This window comes from Onychostoma macrolepis, chromosome 08, assembly GCF_012432095.1.
Source record: "Onychostoma macrolepis isolate SWU-2019 chromosome 08, ASM1243209v1, whole genome shotgun sequence".
NCBI classification, from domain to species: domain Eukaryota; kingdom Metazoa; phylum Chordata; class Actinopteri; order Cypriniformes; family Cyprinidae; genus Onychostoma; species Onychostoma macrolepis.
In genome coordinates this window covers 12,599,337-12,622,221 of record NC_081162.1, presented here as the reverse complement: position 1 = coordinate 12,622,221, position 22,885 = coordinate 12,599,337, and the positions used below count along the sequence as shown (strand labels likewise).

At 37.3% G+C, this 22,885-nt stretch overlaps 1 protein-coding gene across 1 annotated transcript in view; it reads right to left on the bottom strand.

Annotated features, from left to right (window-relative positions):
- The window catches only part of aopep (aminopeptidase O (putative)), an 84,748-nt gene that overhangs the window by 11,293 nt on the left and 50,570 nt on the right, over window positions 1-22,885 (bottom strand). Inside the window, exon 14 of the mRNA XM_058783956.1 lies at window positions 4,376-4,492. Within this exon, the coding sequence (XP_058639939.1) occupies window positions 4,376-4,492 (117 nt within the window). The remainder of the gene's footprint in view (window positions 1-4,375; window positions 4,493-22,885) is intronic.

Genomic DNA, 22,885 nt, shown 5'->3' with positions numbered 1-22,885 from the left:
ACTCTGCATCTGTGGGAGCGTTTCTGTGTGCATGTACACGTATGCTTGCAGTAATAAATTGTGGAATGTCCCGTGTAATTACTGCGTCTCTGGAGAGAGGGAGAGAGAGAGACGCAGGCAGGCACACTGCAGCTGTCCTGCCTCAGGGGTCTCCCCAGGAATGCAGCTCAACTCTGATCCCCTCTGCAGCTGCCGGGTCTATACGGGGCACAGGGGAGGGCACAACGGCACACATGCACGTAATTTCAATTACGAAAACCCGTAACCATGCATGCACAAGCTTATATCATGCACAAGCTAATATCCCAATACGTGCTTTTTAAAACAAGTACGTTAAGCCATGTTGGACACATGGTGACATGATACGCGCACATTGAGATTGATATAAAGATACGCAAGCCTTACATGGACTTCCTGATACAGCAGATGGCGGGACTACAGAGGCTCCATCCAAACCAGATAAATACCTCAGGTCATTTATCACCAGTGATGCAATATTTAATAATACGTCAAAGGTGCAACCCTTAAATGTTGTAACACTTGCTGTGGGTCACGCCGCCCTGGGAACAGATAATTCCAGAAGTCTCTTTGAGTTTAATTACTGTACAATTAAAGTTATTTGGTTAATGATGATTGTGCTTTCTGGTAGTATTCATGTAGTGAAATGGTTATCGGGTTCAATGTAATGGTTACAGTTATTGGGTCTCATTCATTGATAATTGTGTACAGAAAAAGTTCCCACGCAAAGTTTCTAGGTGCATATTATTCTCACACACATTACTCTCAATTCAATGTTGAAAGAAAGTATTATTCTAAACAAGAGAGGATGTCCCCACAGTAATTAGCATAATACACGCCCCAAATCACCATATAAGGGCTTTCTGCTCCTGTACACATGCAAACACATCCTCATAAAGATCATCTCTCATCTAAGGGCAAAATCTTTTAGTAAAACCAGGGGTGCCGTTTTTAAAACCATTTTCAGAATTTCTTTTTTATATGTATTTATATTATACGGCACACTATTTTGGCACACTATTTCCCTGTTTAATACTGTAAAATACGTTCTTTTGAACGTTCTATTTACTCAAAGAATCCTGAAAAAAAAACGTTACGGTTCACACAAAAATGTTTAGAAATGCAAATGTTGATATCAGCATGTTTGATATCTAAATGATCATGTGACACTGATGACTGGAGTAATGGCTGCTGAAAAATCAGCTTTACTATCACATATATATAATATATAAAAAATATATAAAAATAAAAAATAGTTATTTTAAACTGAATTAACATTTTTACTTTTTTATGAAATTAATACTGAAATAAATAATAGTTTAGGTTTATTTACTTTTAAGGGTTACTTAGTTATTAAATTATATTATTATTATTATTATTAAAATACATTCCAGGTAGCAACTTTATCCTAAATTTAGAAAAAATAAAGAATAAGGGCAACCATACAGATGAATCATATTTGTTGTTTGAAAATGTGCACACAGGTTTTATGAAGAAATACTTCAGTATCTGTGGTAATAGAAAAAGTATTTTATGTCATCAATGTTTCACATTGTTCAAATTCCAATAAAATGCTTTTCAGCTGAAACGGGTGTCATCTGATCTCTCATCAAGCAGCCCATGTTTGGATTCATGTGATTTTGTCCTGGCTGCAGGAACACACAATGCACATCCAGATTTCTGATATGCCTTTTATCAGTCGCTCTCTTCCTGGCTGGTTGTCCGTGTGAACTTTGCGACCGGGCTTTGAAAGTAGCTGTGATACAATGCGTTCTGTGTGCCTGACCGACAGATGGTACTCACACTCACACGCGCAATATACACACATACACACACGAGTCCTCACATGAAACAGCATACCACAACCCTTAGCCCTCACGCTTTTGCCTGTGCTCGCACGAAATACACGGCACACATGACGCGCCAAGGAGTGAGAGGTGCTATTCTCTCCTGATCGGCATGCTTAATCTAAGCGGAATCCATCCCAAATACTGTTCAAACACCTGAAAAACTCCTACGCAGGCTTGTGAAGTACAATATTGTGTAATGGAATGGAGGCTGTACTGAAGGCGTATTAACTAAAACCCGTGTCCTAAATTTGACCCGCTAGCATTCTTCTAAATGCATCACAGTGTTATAACTCATTTAAAGGGATAGTTCAACTAAAAATAAAAAATCTGTCATTAATTACTCGCCTTCAAGTCCTTTGTTCATATTCGAATTCAAATTAAGATATTTTTGGTACGGTCGTGAACATGCATCGAAGTCTGACATGGAAGAGAAGAAATTGTTGAATAAAGTTATTTTTGTTTTCTTTGTGCACAAAAAGTATTCTCGTAGCTTCATAAAATTGCGGTTCAACCACTGATGTCAAGTCAAATTCAACAAATGAAATCCCAATACGTGGTGCTTGCCTGTGCAAAACTACCACAATAAGATTCTGTAGGTGGTTTCCAGGACCATCTCTATGCAGTTGCTAAGGTGTTCTGAATTTTTTCAGTCAAAAGATCCCATTCCCAGTTCTCAGTGATATTCTGATCTCTAGGTATGGCTCAGAACCCTCAATCAAAGTAAGTCTACAGGATGTTTCCACCCATTTTACTGCATGCCAGGTGAAAATTATAAGTCTGATCGCTTTACAGAAGTAAATAGCACATGTCTCTTCAACAAGCCACACACTCAGAGACATAATTCATGTCTGTAGACGAGTCATGACAAGTTGCCTTTAATACTCAGGGTTAGGGGTTTGCTTAAATCCCTAACCCTTACTGTGAGCAATATTAATGGCCATGCTTGCCTTTGCAAGCACCACTAGTTATGAAATATCCAGTGATTCATTTCTTATGTGAGAACAACGCCCAGTCATGACCCACACAGACTGAGCGGCGCCGACCACACCTCTCAACTTTATTGTGACCTTAAAGCAATTTTCATGCAGCGCTAATAATTATGCACAGCTAATAAGGATTCACGTCTATTTTAAAACATGAAAATTATGTGTTGCAGCAATTCACAAAAGGAAAATCGAATGCCAAATGGCGACGGTGCTTCAGGATGGTAAAAAAAAGTGGCTAGGAGAATTAAATCTGTCTGAAAGAAAAGATGACCGTCGGAGCCTGGGAGCAGCAGCGGAGAAAAGAAGCCAGAGAGCGGGTGGGACGGAGGGAGGGGCACGTGGTAGTAATAACCTGATTTATTTTTAGAGGGCCTTTTGTTTTTCCTGGAAGGTCTTGATGAAAACCTCCCATTGGGCCTCAGTTTGAAACTAACTGTGGTAGTCTGGGACTTACTGTGGTCACCGTTTCGTATTATCTTACATCTTTCACGCTGCCAAATAGTGCTTCATTTCAAAAGAACGTTGTGGTAGGTCACTGCTGGCCTGCCAAATTTTGCTCCCAAACAGAAGTTGGCCTCCTCTGAATTGACTAAGAATCACAAAGTGGCCTAATTGGCTGCCGGGACAGTAATTGAATCAGGAGGCAAATACCACAGAGGTTAGCGTTTGGCTAGCGTGCGCTTCTCAAAGAGCACAGCGCATGGCCCGAAACCCCTGTAAGTCTTAAGAAGAAAACTCGCCACATAATCAGAGAAATCAGATAGCTTCTCTCGCGCTCGTCTGATACGGCCAAGCAAGAGGACATTTCAGGGAATTCAAGTAGACAAGATATTTTCAAAACCTCTCTGTCTTAAACAGAATGATGAGATTACTTACAAATAAATGCAAGCAACTTATTCAGTGGAGTAAAAGAGTAAATGTCAGTGGTATTGGTGTTACAGTACACAAACTCTAGAATGAGAGCGACGTAAAATGATAAGACTGATGGATTGGTGTGGTTTTTCAGCTGTGAACATAAGAGGTGTTGGTGGAGACATGACAAATGAGTTCAGCCTGCCTCTAGTCAATATTTGAAAAGGTGTGGAGAGGAAACAGCAAAAGAAATGAAGGTATTAAGAACACTTTTTCCTGTGCAACTTAATGAAAAATAATGATTGTTTTTTTTCAAATAGTTCTTCTGAACGCTCCGCCCCCCAACTCCTAAAAATGGTTACGCATCTCTGCATAGAATAAACCATTTCAACATTGAAAAGATTACAAAGAAAGGGATCAGTCTTCAACAACTATGGACTACTAAAACACTAATAGGCAATAATGTGAATGCACTGAAGCCATTAAACAGATGTTTTTAGTTTCCTGACCGTCTCAACCAAGAATTCAATGTAATTGATGAGACCACAAAACAGTAGACAGTCTCAATAGATGGATAAGCAGTAGTGATGCTGGGAGCAGGTCTGGAGGTGAAGTAAACAGTCCAGTGCAGCGGTGTGGTGTGGAAATATATGTAGGAGTGTTGGTTACCTCAGCATCCTGGGCCTGTAGGTTATAAGTGGTCTGAAGGAGTCTCAGAGTGGACAGACTCAGCTTTGGTTCCTCTAGAAGAAACTCCAACAGAAGAACCAGCTGCTCTGGACTCAACTGAAACAGAAAAACAAAACAGTTAATAACATACACAGTGGGGTCCAAAATTTAATATACTGTATATGTATATATACATATATATTATATAAGACAATTATAATTTTATAAAAGATTTCTACTTCAAATAAATGTTTTTTTGAACTTTCTATTCATCAAAGAATCCTGAAATAAATGTATCAGGGTTTCCACAAAAATATTAAGCTGTTTTCAGGTTTGATAATAATAATATATGTTTCTTGAGCACCATGTGACAGTGAAGACTTATAATGCCTGCTGAATTCAGCTTTGCAACCACAGGAATAAATTACATTTTTAAATATATTATATATATAAAAAAAGAAAACAATAATTTAAAATTGTAATAACATTTCATGATATTACTGTTTTTACAGTCTTTTTAAATCAAATAAATGCAACTGTAACCGATAAATAATACAGTGTCAAGCCAAAAAACATACATTTAGAAAGTCAAAATTTATTTGATTAGTGACCTAGAAATAGTATATTATTATTTTCTTTTTCTTTTTTAAATTTAGCATCCCAGATTTTCAATGTGGCATTTTTTAAGTTCATAATTTAATTAAAACACAATCTGACATGTAGACAAAAGCTCAAATAAACCAAACCACAAAATCATGGCTTCAAATACCATCAAAAATACCATCCATGAAGCATGATGGCATTTTCAGAAGGTTGAATGAGACATCAGTGCTGTCTTTGAAGACAATCAGAGAGCCAAGCAGGAAAAGAGGAGCTCAAGCAATAGCTCAAAGTGGGAAGAACATTCCAGCAAGGTAGAACGAGAGCGAGAGGAAATAACATATTGTGCATATTAAACCTCCCTCCCTTAAAAGAGCTCCTCTGATAATTTTCAGAATAAGAGGAAAATCACATTTCTCTCTTCTCCGAAAAGCAAAGTCTGCATAATGGTTTCTAGAGTATAGACAGCTAATGGAGGGAAGGAATGCTTTGGGATTTCAGCAATGGAAAGATGCTTTAAAGTCTCATCTTGCAGTATGGAAATCAGGCCTAAACCAATTATTGCATGAAATGGCTATATTTACAGGGGATTATGTTTCTTTTTTAATTCTTAGCCTGCTTACTCTTGTTTTAAGCCATGTTTCAGTCACTAAAACGTAACATTCAAGATGCAAGGATCCGTACAAAGAAACAAGCCACAACAGTCTCGGACAGGTAGAAATGAAAAGCCCCATCATGTGCCGTACATTGCCATGAGATTATCAAAAAATTGTGCTGCCCTTTGAAAGCAACGACAGAAATTATGAGTCATCCTCATAACACATGCCGACAAACGTTTATAAAGACACAACGTGAGTCACAGCGAAATAATCAAGAATATCATGACCTGACAGCATGCTTATATTATTTGCTGGTGTGTGTAAGAAGGAAGACAGAGAAGGAAATTCTGCCCTGCTTCTTTTATCTCAAGTCTAAAATCTGGTCAAAATTTATAATTAAAAATTTGCAGCTGTGGTTGCCAGGGACACGTCCCTACCAATATCCACTGACTACCAAATTGTTCCTAGCAATAATTTTGATAAAAAAAATTACATATATGTTTTTGTATTTTTGGACGCATCTGAAATATGTCATACCATTGATATTACCCAAGAAGTAAAAAGTAAATACGTTAGAAAACGGCGTGCTTTCAAGGACGCACATTTAATACATGGACGGAGTAAGAATAGGTCGCACACCGGCGGAGAAGTGCAGCCGCGTTTAGAACAACTCACGGGTATTGCACCCAATTCAGAGCAGTCCAAAACAGTTCAAATAAAAGTTCACTTCAGGAATTAACAAAGTTGCGTCAATGAGTTTAAAATACGGTGTTTGACAAAACAGAGCAAACGGCAAAAAGCGTGATCTATGGCTATTAGCTCTCTATATAAAGCATATATGGACAGTGAGGATGAAGCCATTATGTTGGCTACATTAACGATAATTGGGACAAATATAATGTGATTTTATAGTAAACTATGTGAGTGATGCTCTGTGGTGTGACAGAATTTGAAACAGCATCCTGGATCGCCACGGACAATCTTTAACTTTAGCTATGTTGTTAAATTGAATGAACAAAACAAACTGTTAGCTGAAATAACAAAAATAAAAAAACACTGAAATGAGAGTGTGTGGTTTATCTGTCAATCAGATGCGCATGAAAGTTTCGTTACTACAGCAATAGTAGAGTTTTCTTTCAGAATCATCCTGGGTCCAATTCTATTAATATTAAAATAAAGTTATGCGTGATTAAGACACCCAGCGCTCTGATGCTGCGGTAATGTTGTTTGTTCACAAAATCCGAATTGTGTAATTATAAAACATAGCGTACAAAACATGAATTAAGAATTACGACGTTATTTATGTTTGCTGCCATAAATAAAGAGTTTAGATGACACGAAGCTGCGGGGGGGTCGTGCTCTACTCGTCCCCACCAATGTCAAAAGCAAACCTACGCCCTTGTAGGTTACTACATGGTAAAGTTAACCAATGAACAGGTTTTTACAGTAGCAATTCTGCAGAGAGAGCAGACTGATGTGGCTGGAGATGGAGAGAGAAACAGGAAAAGGGAAATGGTGGAGTGAGCGAGGGACACGTAGACAGAAAGCGAGAGAGATCTGGCAGAAAGAGTGATGTGGTAGGAGATGGGTGGTGGCAGGCCTGCTATTATTACTCCATTATCACATCAGGATCTGTAGAGCAGTGATGCACAGTCTCCTCCCTCCTGTGCCACTTCCCTTTCTCTGTCCGGCCAAACCCACGCACACACACACTAACACACACAAACACACACACACCGCTGCGTAGTCTGGGACATCTCTCATTCACAGCTCCTGCTGTATTAAATTAGTTACACCTTAATATGGCGAATGAAGTAAGCAACAATCATTAGCATTAGCATTTTCAAATCACTACTCATGGATGCAACTATATCAACGACTTGATCCGTTGAAATATCCTTCCCTAAAATGGTTAGGAAATGTAATGCTGCACCCCGCCTAACCAAAATAAGAACTATATTTGTCTACATTACTGAAAGAGGGAACTATTTCACTCTTGACTGCTCTGTGGCCATTCAAGGCCTTAAAAGAACCAGAACCCGGGACAAAATAACTATGTCAAATAAAAGCAAAATTACAGTAATTTGACCGTGAGAAACCCAATAAAGTCACCCCGCTTTGAAGAATAAGTGGCAAGGGTCAACTGTTTTCCCGCTCAAATCCGCTGTGAAGAATTAATGTTGTGGAAAGCAAAGACTTCTCACTTTCGGCCGATAAGCGGGTGCATCGCCGCCTCGGCCTCCACTCTGTCATTAAGAGCCATTCAAGGGCCCACCCAAGATCATCGGATCCGCCGCCTTTGAAAGACGAGAGGAATTTAAAGTCATAAAAGATAGAGGGGAGACGAAAGCCCTCCTCCACACTCAATTGGCCTCAGGGAATGGCAATTGTTCCGGGATGGCAATAAAAACTTTTCCACGCAGGGAACAAACAGCCCCGCTGTGCCCAAGTCCACTCATCTTGTCAAAAACAGGGCAGAAAAGAAAATGAGGTGATCAGCTATCCGGGGGAAACACCCTTTCACAATACATCACTCTGCAAAAAAGCTAAACGGGGTTTTCCGTCACTTGGTTGGACTCAAGGAGCAAGTTGAAGACTGGATTTTGGTGTCAAGAAGATTTTTGGGTAATTTCTTTGTCCTATCAATTAGATTATTCTAAAATACATGAAAAATGCATGCATACAATGACTCAAATACAGTTTTTCTACTATGAGCATGATTTTAACTAGATTTTGAAAAACCACTAAATCAAGTGTCATGCGGTGTGACTAACATGCAGAAAAAAAGCATAAAACAAGAAATGATATCATGATATATTAAGACTTTCTGACACACAGTCATGAGGGGAAATGATATCACATTATATTTTCAGACAATATATTGACAGTCTATTCAGAAATGAGCAACAAAGCAAGGTTAGTTAAGGCTGTAAAATATCATGTGGTGGAACACCCCAAAATGTAATGATATTTATGAATACTTTTTTTAATAATAATTAAGATGTACTGCACATTCATATGTATTCCAGATGTAAGTTGTTTTTTTTCCACCCGTTTCACTGGTTGGGTCAATTACATGACATTTGGATCAAATTCCAAATTTTGGATTCAAAACCATTGAAGAATTTGACACGTTTTAAAATACATTTGTAAAATATTTTTACCATGAAACTTATACGTCATTGACAGCAGAAATCAAAGGTGAACACATTACCTCTAAAACAAATACACACAGATGGAACACAACAAAGTGGATATTTGCTGAGATCACAAGCTAGAAACACTTGTGTGATAATGTCAACAAGGCTTTCATCACTTGCTCAAGGCCTAATTATTTTCCAACCCTGAATTCATCATTTTGTCATTTGGGCCAAATCAAACAGAAAACCCCAAAATGCATCATTCGCCATTAACACACTTGCCTCTGTGAGCCATATGGATGTCCCATCCACTGTAAGACTCCCTCCACGAGCACAGCTCCACACATGCAGTCACTCTGGGCCGAGTGTATGTTTGGTTTTCCGCTGCCTTTTTCATTTCTCTCCACATGAAAGACTCTTTTCATGCAGTGTCCATTAAAGCCATGGAAAAGTTAGCAGCACGCAAATAAAAAGAACGAGGAGCTTAATGAAAAATGATGTACGTTTAAATCAGGAGAGCTTTCCTCTGCCCTAATTCATCTCAATCGCCTCTGTTTTACTCGTCGGTGCAGAATCCCACCACATCTAAGAGAGTAATCTTAATAAAATACTTGATCGTCTCCAAAATCCCTTTCAATGTAAGTCAAAAAAAGAGGCAATTCAAACACTCTCGAGTTTTCAGAGAGGACAAACAGAATTTATCGCTTCCCAGGACCGTCTCCTATAAAGAGGGGGGAAAAGCAGCAAGAAAAGAGGACGATGTGGTGGGTAAAGAAGTACAGTGACTCATAGGTGCTGAGATTATGTTTCTGTTTGTGGAAAGTGAAAGAAGGCTCACACACACAGACACACCCTGCCACCGTTATTCCTACACAAGCTGCAGGCAAACCAGTGCTTGCATCTACAGGGATAGTTCAGCCAAAAATTAAAGTTCTGTCATTATTTACTCACCCCCATGTTACTCCAAACCTGTATGACTTTCTTTCGTGAAACACAAAAGGTGGATTTTTAAAGAATATCTCTTTCAATATAATGAGAGTGAATGGAGAGTTGGGCTGTCAAGCTCTAAAATGACCAAAAGCACCGTAAAGTATCATAAAAGAGGTCCATACAACTCATGGGCCATATTTCATGTTAACTTCTATTGTGTCTATTGTATGTGCCTTTAGGTCCTTTTCAGGCTTGAAAGCTTCAGTACCATTCATTGTAATTGTATGGAAAAGTACAAGCGGCAAGTGCAAGTGCAATATTCCACATTTCTCCTAGTTTTGTTCCACAGAGTTGAACAAGTTTGTAACAACATAAGGGTATGTAATTAAAGACAGTTTTCATGTATGAGTGAACTACTTTTACAAGCACCTACAGTACCATAAAACAGAAGCAAAAAAGAGAAAAAGTACTTATTTGTATGAAGGAATTTGGTTCAAACAGGGACTGCAAAATGGCAGCGTGTGTTATTCTGTACAGGGGGAAATTCCCTCCAATTAGACTAACAATGTTCTGACACAAAGTTTTACGTTCATTCAGACTAAGTGACAGTTTGGAGTAAAATCACATAGGAAACCAGTGACATGTTCCACAAACACAGGAAAAAGGCCAAATGTTCTTTCACCTTTTGTTCACTTGTGTGTGTCTGTGTTTCAAGCGTGTCTGGAATATGAATCTAAAATAAAATTCTAAAAATACATCCTGTAAGTCAGGTGGATTGTATATTAGAATTTTTTTTTTTCCCTGACAAAAATTAAGCCATAAATAGTAGTTGACAAACAACATGAACTTTAGATAAAAACTTAGAGAAAAAAGTATATTGTTTAGGTGTTTTAAAGGTCAAATTTTGGTTTCAGTTTTAAACCATTTAATTACCATCTACCCTCTTTGCAGTTTACTTGTCTTGTCTCGAGAGACAAATAGACCTTTAAAAGTACAAATATTCCATGTAGTTTCTGAAATGGTTTATGAAAGGCTTGCATAATACAGAGAAAATACAGTGCTGTCACTGATTGACATTTTATTTCACAAAAGCATTAGCCATTTGACAAAATGCTAGAGAAAGTGTTATATCCAAAGAAATTTAGAAATACTGATTTATCGACTCCTTGTACTTGACATTTCATTTGTTGCATAGCATTAGCAACTTTTTAACAACATGGAATGAGATTATTTACTTGTCATTCCATGATGAACAGTAAAGTGTTCAAATGACTCTCCAAGTGTCACCATTTTAAGTGACATTTAAGACATTTAATTTGTTCATGTGTCATACACGACCGTTTCAAAAGTATGTATTTAATCAAAAAATATTATACAGTAAAATCTGTGAAATAGTATTACAACTAAATTAACTGTTTTCTATTTCAATGTATTTTATTCAATATAGGAATTTATTCCTGTGATGGCAAAGCTGAATTTTCAGCAGTCTTCAGTGTCACATGATCCTTCAGAAATCAGTCTAATATGCTGATTTGATGCTTAAGAAACATTTCTTATTATTATCAGTTAACAGTTGTGCTGCTTAATATGCATGGTTTTTCAGGATTCTTTGATGAATGGAAAGTATAAAGAAACAGCATTTATTTGAAATCAAAAACTTCTAAAACAATGTAAAATTCTTTGGTAAATCTTCGGCAGTGTATCTAATTGTTATCACTACAAAATACATGATTTATGGCTCAAATATATATATTTTTTTAAATAAGTAATGGGATAAGAATTGTATGTTATTTGTGAAAAGTGCTCACACTCTGCTCCACTCTGGAGCCCTGTCTCCTGCCATTGTTAATGCAACAGTAGGAATATTAAATTAGGAACCTAAAACTGCAAACATTTACTACATATTGGGTGTCTTCTACTCTCCAACATCTGGAAATGAACTTCAATTACAAGTCCCATATCTCAGCGATTACTGTTAATATGCTGTGTCACTAAGTACTGAGAGGCTTCTTCACCAAGCTTAAAAAGTGTTGAATGAGGCCAGAAATGTTGAAGGACGCAAGTGAATTGATGAAGGACAAAGCAAAGCAAAGCATTTAGTATAAAAGTACAGTTAAATTGATGCATAAAAACCTAGAGACAGCCTAGTGCACTGATGCAGATTTCTCAAAGCGGAGTTTCGCTTTCATCTGCCGCAAAACCTTGGAAACAGAGATGTTCTCCCTCTTTGAAACCTCAAGCGTTGGGTCTCCTCGAACCTTTGCCCTGTGGAGGGTCTCGTGTGGAAGAATGCACACCATTCACTCCCTGTTATTCTTGCACAAGAGTCTGTGCCTAAGTGGCATTATTAAAACACAGAGTGTGATTTCTGTGGCAGTTTTACTGCTTCTGGGCTTTTTATGCTGTCTGACCACAGCCTCGTAAAAACACACTCCGGCATTGACAGACGGCATAACACCCGGCCTGGGGTACTTGGGTTACACTTGCTTTTTTCCCTGTGTCTTTCTCTCCATTATTGTCTTTATCAGGGCTCTTTTTTTGTCCCACCGGTAAACTTTGCCTCAGGGTAGACGTCCAAAACAGTCAAAGCTCTTTGTCTTTGAAAGTGGCAGATCTCAGGGTATTTACACTGTTGCAGGATGATAAATGATGGCATATGACACATAGCGGTAAACACACATCAGCTCTGTAGTTCTGGTGATATAAGCCTCTCAGTTTCAGTGGCATCGGGGTTCACTCGTCACCACGGGGAAGGCAAGACTTCTGTGAATTATAGATCATATGAGGGCGGGTCTGCCCTTTATAAAAGCAGCACTGACTGTGATTGTGTGTCAACCGCACCCAAACCCAATACACTAGAAAAAAAACCTCGTTTTAATCCGTATTTTGACTTGTTTTCCAGTAAAAAATATCAAGAACAAGATCAATTTGATTAATTCTTTAATGGTTTCATTAATCTAATTACCCTAGTAAAAAAGTTATATATGTAAAATACATTTATTTCATGCTAAGTATACTTTAAATATATTAACATATTTACTGACATAATGCTCAAGACTTATATGAAAATTCTAATTAAACTTTACTTGGAGTACTACTTGTGCACAATAAACATTCCTTAATATTAAGCCTAAAGTGTGTTTTAATGTCACTATTGATGAGGATTGTACGATCTTTGAATAATATTGGTCTTGCAAGATATTTAAAGTGTAACTAAAGTATACTTGTAGTAGTTCCACTTTAGAACAATCAAATATACTTCAGTATATCTTTAGTTGGACTTCAGCACTAATTCCGCACAATTAAAATACATTAAGCACAAAATTATCTCCAATTATTAGTACCAATTTAGCTGACTTTAGGTATACCAGTTTAGTATACCAAAAATACAATTGCAGGATATTTTTATAAAGTATGAAAATGTAAATGTGTAATATGTATTTGTAGTATATTCAGCATGAAATAAAAATATTTCAAATACATTCTAGTATATTTATTTTTCCCTGAAAAGAGTATCTTTGCTTGTAAATCAGTCTTGTTTTGGTACTGGAAAAGAAGACTATATATATATATATATATATATATATAGCAATCCAAGCTTCAGACAGTGTTTTCCAGGCTTTTATCTTTTTTATTTGGTAGATATAGTCAATAAATAAATAAATAAATATATTATATACATAAAATAAATAAATGCAGGAATGAGATCCAAACATTGCGTGTAGAGCATGTGTGGTAACCACGTCGTCACAGCTTCAACAGCAACTTCAGTGTTGATAAAGGACTTTGAAAAAAAATCAATAAACCCCATTTTAGAAGCTTGAATCTTCCTGCCCTTGTTCAACAGGCGGCTAAAGGTGATACACTGACATGGGCTCCATCTCTAGTCTCAGATTATGCTCTCTGTGAGCCGGTCCCTCATAAGACAGGAGAGTACGGACAGATCCATACCTGTGCATAATCAAGCAGACTGCACCAGACAGCAAGTCGATGAGACGTCACTTAGTGAAATAGATACGTCTGTTTTCACAACATTAGCTCATGTGTAGTAAAAAGATCTTGACATGAGACATGGTGGGGTTAATAGAGGGGAATATGTCGCGGAGATGGAAATAGTAGGCATAAAGACGTGACAAATTTCCACAGGCTCTTTGTTACATGTCAAACTAAGTCTCCTACAATGCAACATCACCTAAAGATGAAGTGTGTAATTTCTATACTGACAGTGGCAACAAAGGCTGTTTGTTACAAAAAAAAAACCCTCACACATTAAATGTATTGACCCTTTACATCTTTCACCAGCTCATAAAATCCCTCTTAGTGCCCCTTTACAGTAACACCTCCATCCCTATGGACCTATAGAGCTCAATGTATGCTGGCGCAGTGTAATCACGAGTCCTCCTCCCTCCCTCTTGTGTCCAGCAGCTGAGAAAACAAACATGCTATAGATGTACTGCCTCTAGATACCATGCACTTGAAAGGTCTATTATGTCTGACTACAGCTGTCCTAACATGAAAGGTTACGTTGACCTTGCCCTTCTAATACAGAGAATACCCAGCAGCTCTCTTGATGGGTAATGTGATACAATTGTCACTGGGATGTGTTAGTGATTCTGACACCCCAAACAAAGTGTCACTACCTGTGCATCCTCACCTACCATCATGCCTAGTTTGAGCACTTTGCCTTCAACTTCAATTTAGTTATCAACCACACATTAGCGTACACTAAACCTAGAGGTCTAATCAATGAAATCAATTACAGTAAGGTTCAATTGGTTATCAATAGTTAACACTTCAGGTGTATGAACTAACAATGAACAATATTTTACAGGATTTATTCATCTTGGCTAATGTTATTTTTTACATCTAGTAATAATTTTAATATTTTAAATAAACATTAACATTAATGTATTACAAACAGTGTAGTTACTGTAAACTAAAACTACAGTAATACTATTAAATATATTTTTGGTAATTAAAATAAAGCAGAAACTCAAAATAAATGTAAATGAAAAATAGAAATGCTGCTTTGGCAATTACCTGAAATTAAAAAGTTGTAGTGCTAAAATTACTATAACTAAAACTGAAATAAAAATAAAAATAAAACAAACTAATATTTAAATGAAAACTGAAAATATAATAATAATGGCAATTCAACATTAATAAATACTACAATCGTATATAAAGTATAAAAATAAAACTAAAATAACACTGCTAACCAAAGAACACGAATGTATAGCAAATGAACAATATCTATAAATCAAAATTAACCTAGATTAATGAATGAATTTTTTTTTTTTTATAGCTAATGCATTAACTAAAATGAATGAACCTTACTGCAATTGACTATAAAATGTGAAACTGTACAGTTGTTACTTTAGATATGATGTTTATAATCTCAGCCAGCTGTACAAAACAACATCTCAACCAATGATGTAACTTTGAGGTGGGGCAATCTATTTGTTTGACCAATGGTAGACAGAGGAAGTGTTCAAACCTGAAAACATTTTAAAACCTGATGCTGTTTCTTTCTAAAAATTACTTTTGTTGATTTAACCTAATATAATCAGACTGATTTAGTCATCATAAATAATATTTGTGATTTGAATAAGACTATTTAATTTAGATGTCACCACATTAGGCTATCTGACAAAACATTTTTTACAGTGTGGGAGGGTGAAAGACAAAGAGAAAGGAGGAAATCAGGGAAATGTCCTCACCCCACTCTGTACCACAGCCACATAAAGGACAGCTTTGACGAGAAGAACAAAAGGTCTACTTGTGTGCATAATATCTGCAAATTGGGTGACAAAAACAAACAGCTGTGGGTGAAACACTGAGAAGAAAAGGGGGGTCACTGCGAGGAAGGGGGCACGTGTTCAAAGCCAAGAGAAACAAGCCTGTGTCATCGCAGGTGCTCAGCGAACACATAGACACAACAACGTCTTCTATACGGTGACTGATTGGTAAACAACGGGAGGTGCAACAGGGAAGATCAAAGCAAAATATCTATTGTTAATAAAAGCACCTGTTGAAAGACACTTTGATGATACCTGTTTGAGAGGGCATCAAAGCATGACCAGACTTTGTGCTCGTCTGCAAGCAGCTCCTGATACCACAATCCAAACCAGAAGATGGCTTTGAAAAACAATGCCTCGACTGGCATGTGTTTTGTGGTCTAGACGGAAGGAATTTCTGTATTTGTTGTCCAGATGTCATTGCAGGGTTACCTCTGAGTGACCCCTCAAAATGGCTGAACATGCCATTTGAGGATCCAGCTTCTTTTTTTTTTTCACTTGCTACCATCTCATAGGTCACCTGTTATACAGACTCACTCCACATAAGCTCCTTGTTCATATTGAGTTACAATTTAATCAAAATGAGAAATTTGATTAGACCCCTGTAATATGCCATTATATGAGCTCGCCAAGGGCTGAAAGACCATTTGGTGTGCTGACTGTATATCTGCATGTTTGAGAAGTATATTTTCTGTATGTTTATAACTCCGCGTAAAATGGAACATATGATGTTTTGCCATCTGTCTTTTAGCAGTAAATGTATAGACTAAAAAAAAACCAAGAGGAAGATGGAGAATATGAGTTTTACAGACAGATGACATCACAATAACTAAATATAAACCTACAGATGGCATGCCATAATTGGTCATTTCTCCTTTTTATCAGATGATACAGTCAGTATACATTCTTTACACTGAAAATACACAGGCAGACGTTTCCTCGTGTCAACTGAATTTCCTCCATATGAGCCCGAGCGGATTTGTGAGATGGGAAAGAGGAAAACAAACCTCACAAATAAATGAAAATGTTAGTGAGATAGCATCGGTTCCTGCTAAAAGCCTGCTCGGGTTCATCTCCCCACATGCTGGCATGGTAGCTGCCACCTGGCGAGACTCTGGCAGGATGTGTTATGAAAACGAAATGCTAACGTGTCTGCAGGGCTGGACAGGGGTCTGGTGACTAGCTGCAGATTGGGCTGCTGCTTACAACCCCCTGCCGACCTTCAGATTAGACCTCGGAGCTCACGGGGGTCGGCAGATAGACTAAGCCCAGATATCTTTCTCAGTATCCGATGTTCCTTTCACGCATCACTGGAGCTTTGGACCCAAAACAAAACATGAAAAAAAGAAAGGTTGTGTGCCGTGTCGGGGAGTAACTTCTTTAAAGTAGCAATGCTACTACCTTAACTCTACATTTTACAGAAGCATGATAGCAGCTCAGTTGATTTCAAAACTGTAAAGATTTTTTTCAACAAATAACAGTGTAGTGACAAAACGTGTATTTATGCAGTATTCTATGGATTATTGTTTTAGTATTCACTGTGATTAGTGTGTTCACACAGAAAATTCATACTGTGGCAATTCAAAGAGTTCAAGAAAAAAATAAAAAAAATAAAATAAAACATAAAAAATTCAAATAAAAAAAAACAAGCCACCAGTCTGTGCACGACATTGGACAAATTTTATTCCAAAATGTTCAGCCAAATCCTGAAATTTGGTACATTTTCAACATAGTTTCTGTTGTTGTATTTAGTGTACCATAACTGAGCTGTCACCCTGATTCAAATTAATTCAACATTTGTAATTGCTTATTCATTCAAAAACCCTCGTTGTTCTGCCAGAAAAATTTGGCTAATTAAATTATAAAATTACATAATTGGATGGTTGCATGCAAAGATATCTCCAGCTCGATCTCATGAGAATTTGTCATAATTAAATTTGTATGAAATGAGAAAACTGGAAGAAAACACACAACTCAAATTCAACCTAAATCTAACCATAAAGCTTTACCGCCTGACCCAACCCTAAAACCTAACCCTACGTTTCCATAAAATCCTAGTTGAAAAAAATTGAAAAAGAATTTACCATCTTGTACAAATGATTGCTTGTCATGAAATTGTGTTGTATTGCACTCTTAAGTAGCTCCAGTGTAATTAGATATTTTTTGTTAGTAAGCTACAGTACAACTACTTTAGCTTGACCATAGTTTTTTAAGTATTTTAATTTGGTTAGCTTGACAGCTTTCGAAGATGCTTTCCCAACACTGGTGGTGTGAATAGATGCAAACACCAGAGCACTGGAACTTACATGCCTAGAGCACTCATGCACACAGATGCGTACATACTCAAAACTACCAATGAAAAGTAAAGAGATTCTTTAAAATCGTTTACAAAATGTTTCACATGCATGGAATCTGACTACAGACGGACCGTTTCATGCAGCATCAGAGGATTGTGGCAGTGGCTCTTTAAGAAGATTAAAGACTCCTGACAAGCAGCACGGGATGAGTCATCCTTACACATGGAGACTAATACGTGGCAGAGTGTCACACCAGGCGGCTGCTAGCAGACCTGCTCTAAACATCTCCACCTGCTTTAACACTCAGATTCAGCCTTAGATTCAGCTCAGTATTGCATTCACACACACACAATACACATCAAGTAAAACAAAAGCACAGATAGGCCACGACTGATCTTTACCCATCTTTATCCATAAGACATTCTTTACCCATCATAAATTTGCCAAATAAGCAAAATTGAAGGTCAAGGTCACATGACTCATCAGCAATGACTCATATTTGCCTTTTCTTCAGAACGGTCAGAGATTTGACACTCACTAAAGTCGCTCTGGGAGTTTTCTAGAAACCTAACAATTGGAAACAGTTCTTAAAAGCAACCAAATCTCCCATTGCACTGACGTGTCTGTCTTTGCATCACCTCTTGCGAAATGAGAGGTCAAAAACACTACTCCTACATGCTGTAGATTCCTTTTACCTTTCTATTTTCTGGTCTCAATCTAGGGTTTCAGGTTATAATAGGCTGCAGGGATTAGAACAAAAATGCAAAGGCAGGTGAATGTACAGTAACACACCTGTGGACCAGTTAAAGCTAGTGGATTCAGTGTTCGCTAGTACAACAAGAAGCAACAAATGCCAGCCACCCACACACACAAGACATTAATTTGGATGCAAAACTCTCTATGAAAATCTGGGCTAGCATACGGACATCTTTTAATTTGAGTGTCATATTGCTGAACAGACCCCCACAGAGAATGAAGCAAACACAACAGAAGGATGTAGTGCGATGGTAAGTGCGCTTTAATGTGCTATCGTCATCCTCCCTTTGTGCCCAAGCAGCGATGATTGCAGCGAGCATCCCACACGCAGTCCACTGATTGTGCCAGTCAGGCGGCCAGCTATTTCTGCCCGCTATTCCTGTCTGTACCATTACTACTCGCTCTCTGGCCCCTCTCAATTCAAGACCCAAATATAGCGCCATCGAATGGATCTGATAAGGGCTCATTTTCCTGGCCCACTGCCAGCGAGCCAGAAAATCACTGAAACCATTTCACAATGGCATCAGTCCAATGGCATTTTGATTTGTTGGGGGGGTTTATTCTGTTTATTTTTGATGTTCAGTACAAACTTTTGGTGGTGTGGGAAGTCTGAGAAAACAGATGTTTTTCTTTGCTGAGTATAGATAATATGAACTTCAGATCAAGATTACGAGGGGAAGCAATTTCTATATTTACTACCATTACAAAGTTTTTAAACTACATCATAAAATGAAGGTCAGTTACCTGTTTTCAACAATGATAATAAGAAACATTTCTTTAGAAACCAACAGGGATATCAGAATGATTTCTGAAGGATCATGCGATACTAAAGACTTAAGTATGGCTGCTGAAAATTCAGCTTTGTCATCACAAGAATAAATAAAACTCTAAAATACATGAAAATTGAAAAGTTATTTGACATAATTATAATAATATTTTGCAATATTACTGTGTTCAGTGTATTTTAAATTAAATAAATGCAGTCTTGGTGAGCATAAGAAAAATATATGAAAAAATATTATGATACTAATTCATAAAAATAGCAGGAAGACGTCTATTTCTAGAAGTGTTTATTCAAAAAATGCAACATTTGCAATTAAATATGACAATATTGCAACTATTTTTTTTCACTTGAATTGTATACTCTGCAGTGTCATTTAGTTAAGGTCATCAGATCATTAACAAGCAGACTTTTTTTTTTAGTAGTTCATAAGTAAAACAGCCTATTTGAGTGCCTTTAAACTACCTTTCAAAGAAAAATGCAGTCTGGAGAGTTACAGCCTTCATAGCCCAAAGTCCTATTACGATTTTCTCCTTTGACGGAAGCACTTCGGCTAAAACGGGCCAAATTGATCTGTACGCCTAACGACAAATAAACCCCTTTAAAAGTCTCTGTTATTGGATTCATATGTGTCTCCCTCGATAATCTCTGCGCCTGTGAGCCCAACAGCATTAAGCCCCTGCATTAAAGAGCCTGCCGTGTATGCTGAGGGCTTTACAAGTCTGCTCTGTAGACCTTCAGAGAGTGGAAGAGTGAGAAAGGAGGGGGGAACTCAATGAGGCTAATAGCACCATAGTGGTCGGTGAGACCCGCCGTCTCCCTCGCTCATTACCGAAACGCTGCTTTTTCTCCTACCAGACAGATGTTGGAGCGCGGCGCTTACGACCAGTGAGAAATGAGATGAAGTGATGCCCGAGTCACTTCACTACGTTTTTTTTATTCATGACTGTTGATTTCATTTCCCACCAAATGAGGCCCGAGGAACATGATGCAAAACATGCGTGGAGTCGTTTAACACGGGCCTCGTTTGAGCGTTATACGCTACCTCCTATTTAAGAAGGCGCATTTATTCGCAAATTGGTATTTGACATAAATCCAATTGGAGCTTGAAAGTCACGGTTGTGGAAATAGTGAGGGGCAACCATATGTAATCAGTTAAAGCGATGTGTGTCTGTGTATTTCCTAACTGATGCCTTTTCCATGTGCGCTTGGAAAGACAAACACAGATGGTATTTAATGACACTGGAGATGTTGCTAGCTATTTTTCGGTGAGGAAACCACTCACGTTAAAAGCTTCGAGCCCTATTCCTCAGAGAAAAGTTCAGCTTAGGCTTTTGAGAGAAAAGTGAGGGTTTGCTGATTAAAAACGTAATGATCTGAATCACATAATACACTGATATTTGTATCCCTTATGCTGAAGAAATTGCCGAAACAAACTTTCCATATGACTCAAAAATCACAGATCAAGCAACCTCTATCCCCATTCCTCCCAAGAGCTGTCACTGGGACAAAAGAGTATGCTAAAAATGCTGAAAATGTTATTCAAAACTTTGATTTTTTTTTTGTTCTGTAGAAAACAAAAGTCATACAGATTTGGAACAACATGAATTATTGAAGACAGAATTTTAATTTTTGGGTAAACTATCCCTTTAAGCTAATGCCGAACATCGCATTAAAACCCAGAAGTCTCCAGACACATGTTAAAGTGCTCCATGCTTGAGAGAGAAAAAAAAACCGAGAGACCACAAGAGTTCTGCTTTCGTGCATCAGGAGCGGCAGAGCCTTTTATATACATACTGTTCGTATAATGCTCTAGCTTTTAAAGACCCTGGGTCTACATTACAACCCTCTATGCTGTTCTCTAGCGAGCGAGTGCGCCCAATTACCGTATCAAATAAAAGCCATCAGCTATATGAGGTTTGCTGATTATGATGGGCTTGCATAGGAAGTTGGACGCAAGAGCTCTTTTGAGAACATGGCTTATTGCATCCTCATATAGCACAAAGCAGACTGTGGAAATTCTCAGCCATGCAATTCACAATAAAAATGCACACGTGTGCACAGGCTAAAGCTAATACACACGCATATCCAGGAATTCAGCCTCAATAACAGGAAAAACGTGGAGAAACTGCCAGTATGCGCCTGTATGCCAATGGTTTTCAACAGGTACAGTAGATGTCGTAAATACACCATCTGCCTCTTAAGAGCAGAATTGACGGCCATTCAAATTGATTTGCAAGCAACATATACATTGATAATTTCATTATTTTGTAGTAGACATTCTGTAGATGTTAACTTTGAACAAAATCAATTTAGCACTTAAAAGCATGCATCAAACCAGGCCACACTTCAAACACACCAGCACATGTGCAATGTTTAGGTTTTCATAACGCTAGTCAGTCATTCCAGTTGGCGATACTGGTTACAGCTTTGAGTTGATCTGCATCTGACTTTGAAGTTTAAATACATTCAAACTTAAAATAACTTTTCTGGTTAAATGATTGCATGTTGTATAAACCCCTCTGATGTGAGGAATGTGAATTGTAGTGTGTGTGTGTGTGTGTGTGTGTGTGTGTGTGAGTGTAATAAAAAGCACATGACTTCATGGTTTATTCTCTCTAGCATTTGTTCCTCTCCACAGCCTCTGCCCTTCACTTGCTCCTCCGCAATTGGACATGGACCCTGGATCATTCCCACACATGCAGACAAGAGACACATGTGACATCTTTCTCTTCTCACCCACATCCACACACACTCCTACACAACATAAAAATCTTTTTATATGGTAAAATACACAAAACTGGAAGAATTGAAATAAAGCAAAACTTGTTTTCAATTTTTTTTCCCTTCTGCACTGTGAAACTGTTGTAGAAATCTTACAGAACTTTAGACAGAAAACAATTTAAAAAAAGAAAAGAAAATTCAGACGGATTAAAAAATTTATTTAAATTTAATTTAAATTTAAGATATATTAATATATTAAATTGAATTCAAGAAATATTATACTAATTTTATGGTCAAGATAAATGAAAACATGCAACATTTCACTGAAAAAAACAACAACAAGAATACTGATTTTAAATAAAAGACTATTTAAATAAAATAATATTTATTGTTTACAGAGAATATGTATTGAAAAAGTTTGTTTACTCATTGGAAAATGGGTTTCCCCCTGTTTATTTAGTATAAATTTAACAAAAATCAATGGAAAAAAAATTACAATTTTACTGACTTTTACCTTTTTGCCCTTTACAAATCTCATATTTTTTTGAGAATATTTCTTGAATAGTTTATGTTTTACACATGGGATACGTGTTCTTTCTAGTATTAACACAATTTAGTAAGGTTTACACAAAACAACACCAATCAATCAATCAATCAGTTATTTACTAATGAGATAAACCATATCCAAAATGAATGCATCTTGTTTTAATAATATTTCAATATTTTTTTCTTTTTTTACTGGAAAACCACAAATATACTGATTAAGAGAAAATGATATGATGTATTTGTCTGTGTCTGTATGCGAGGCACTATCCTGCCAATATCAGCAATAGCTCCTTTATATTCCTGTATTTTCCCTGACGTGCAGTTAGCTCATGTGAGGAA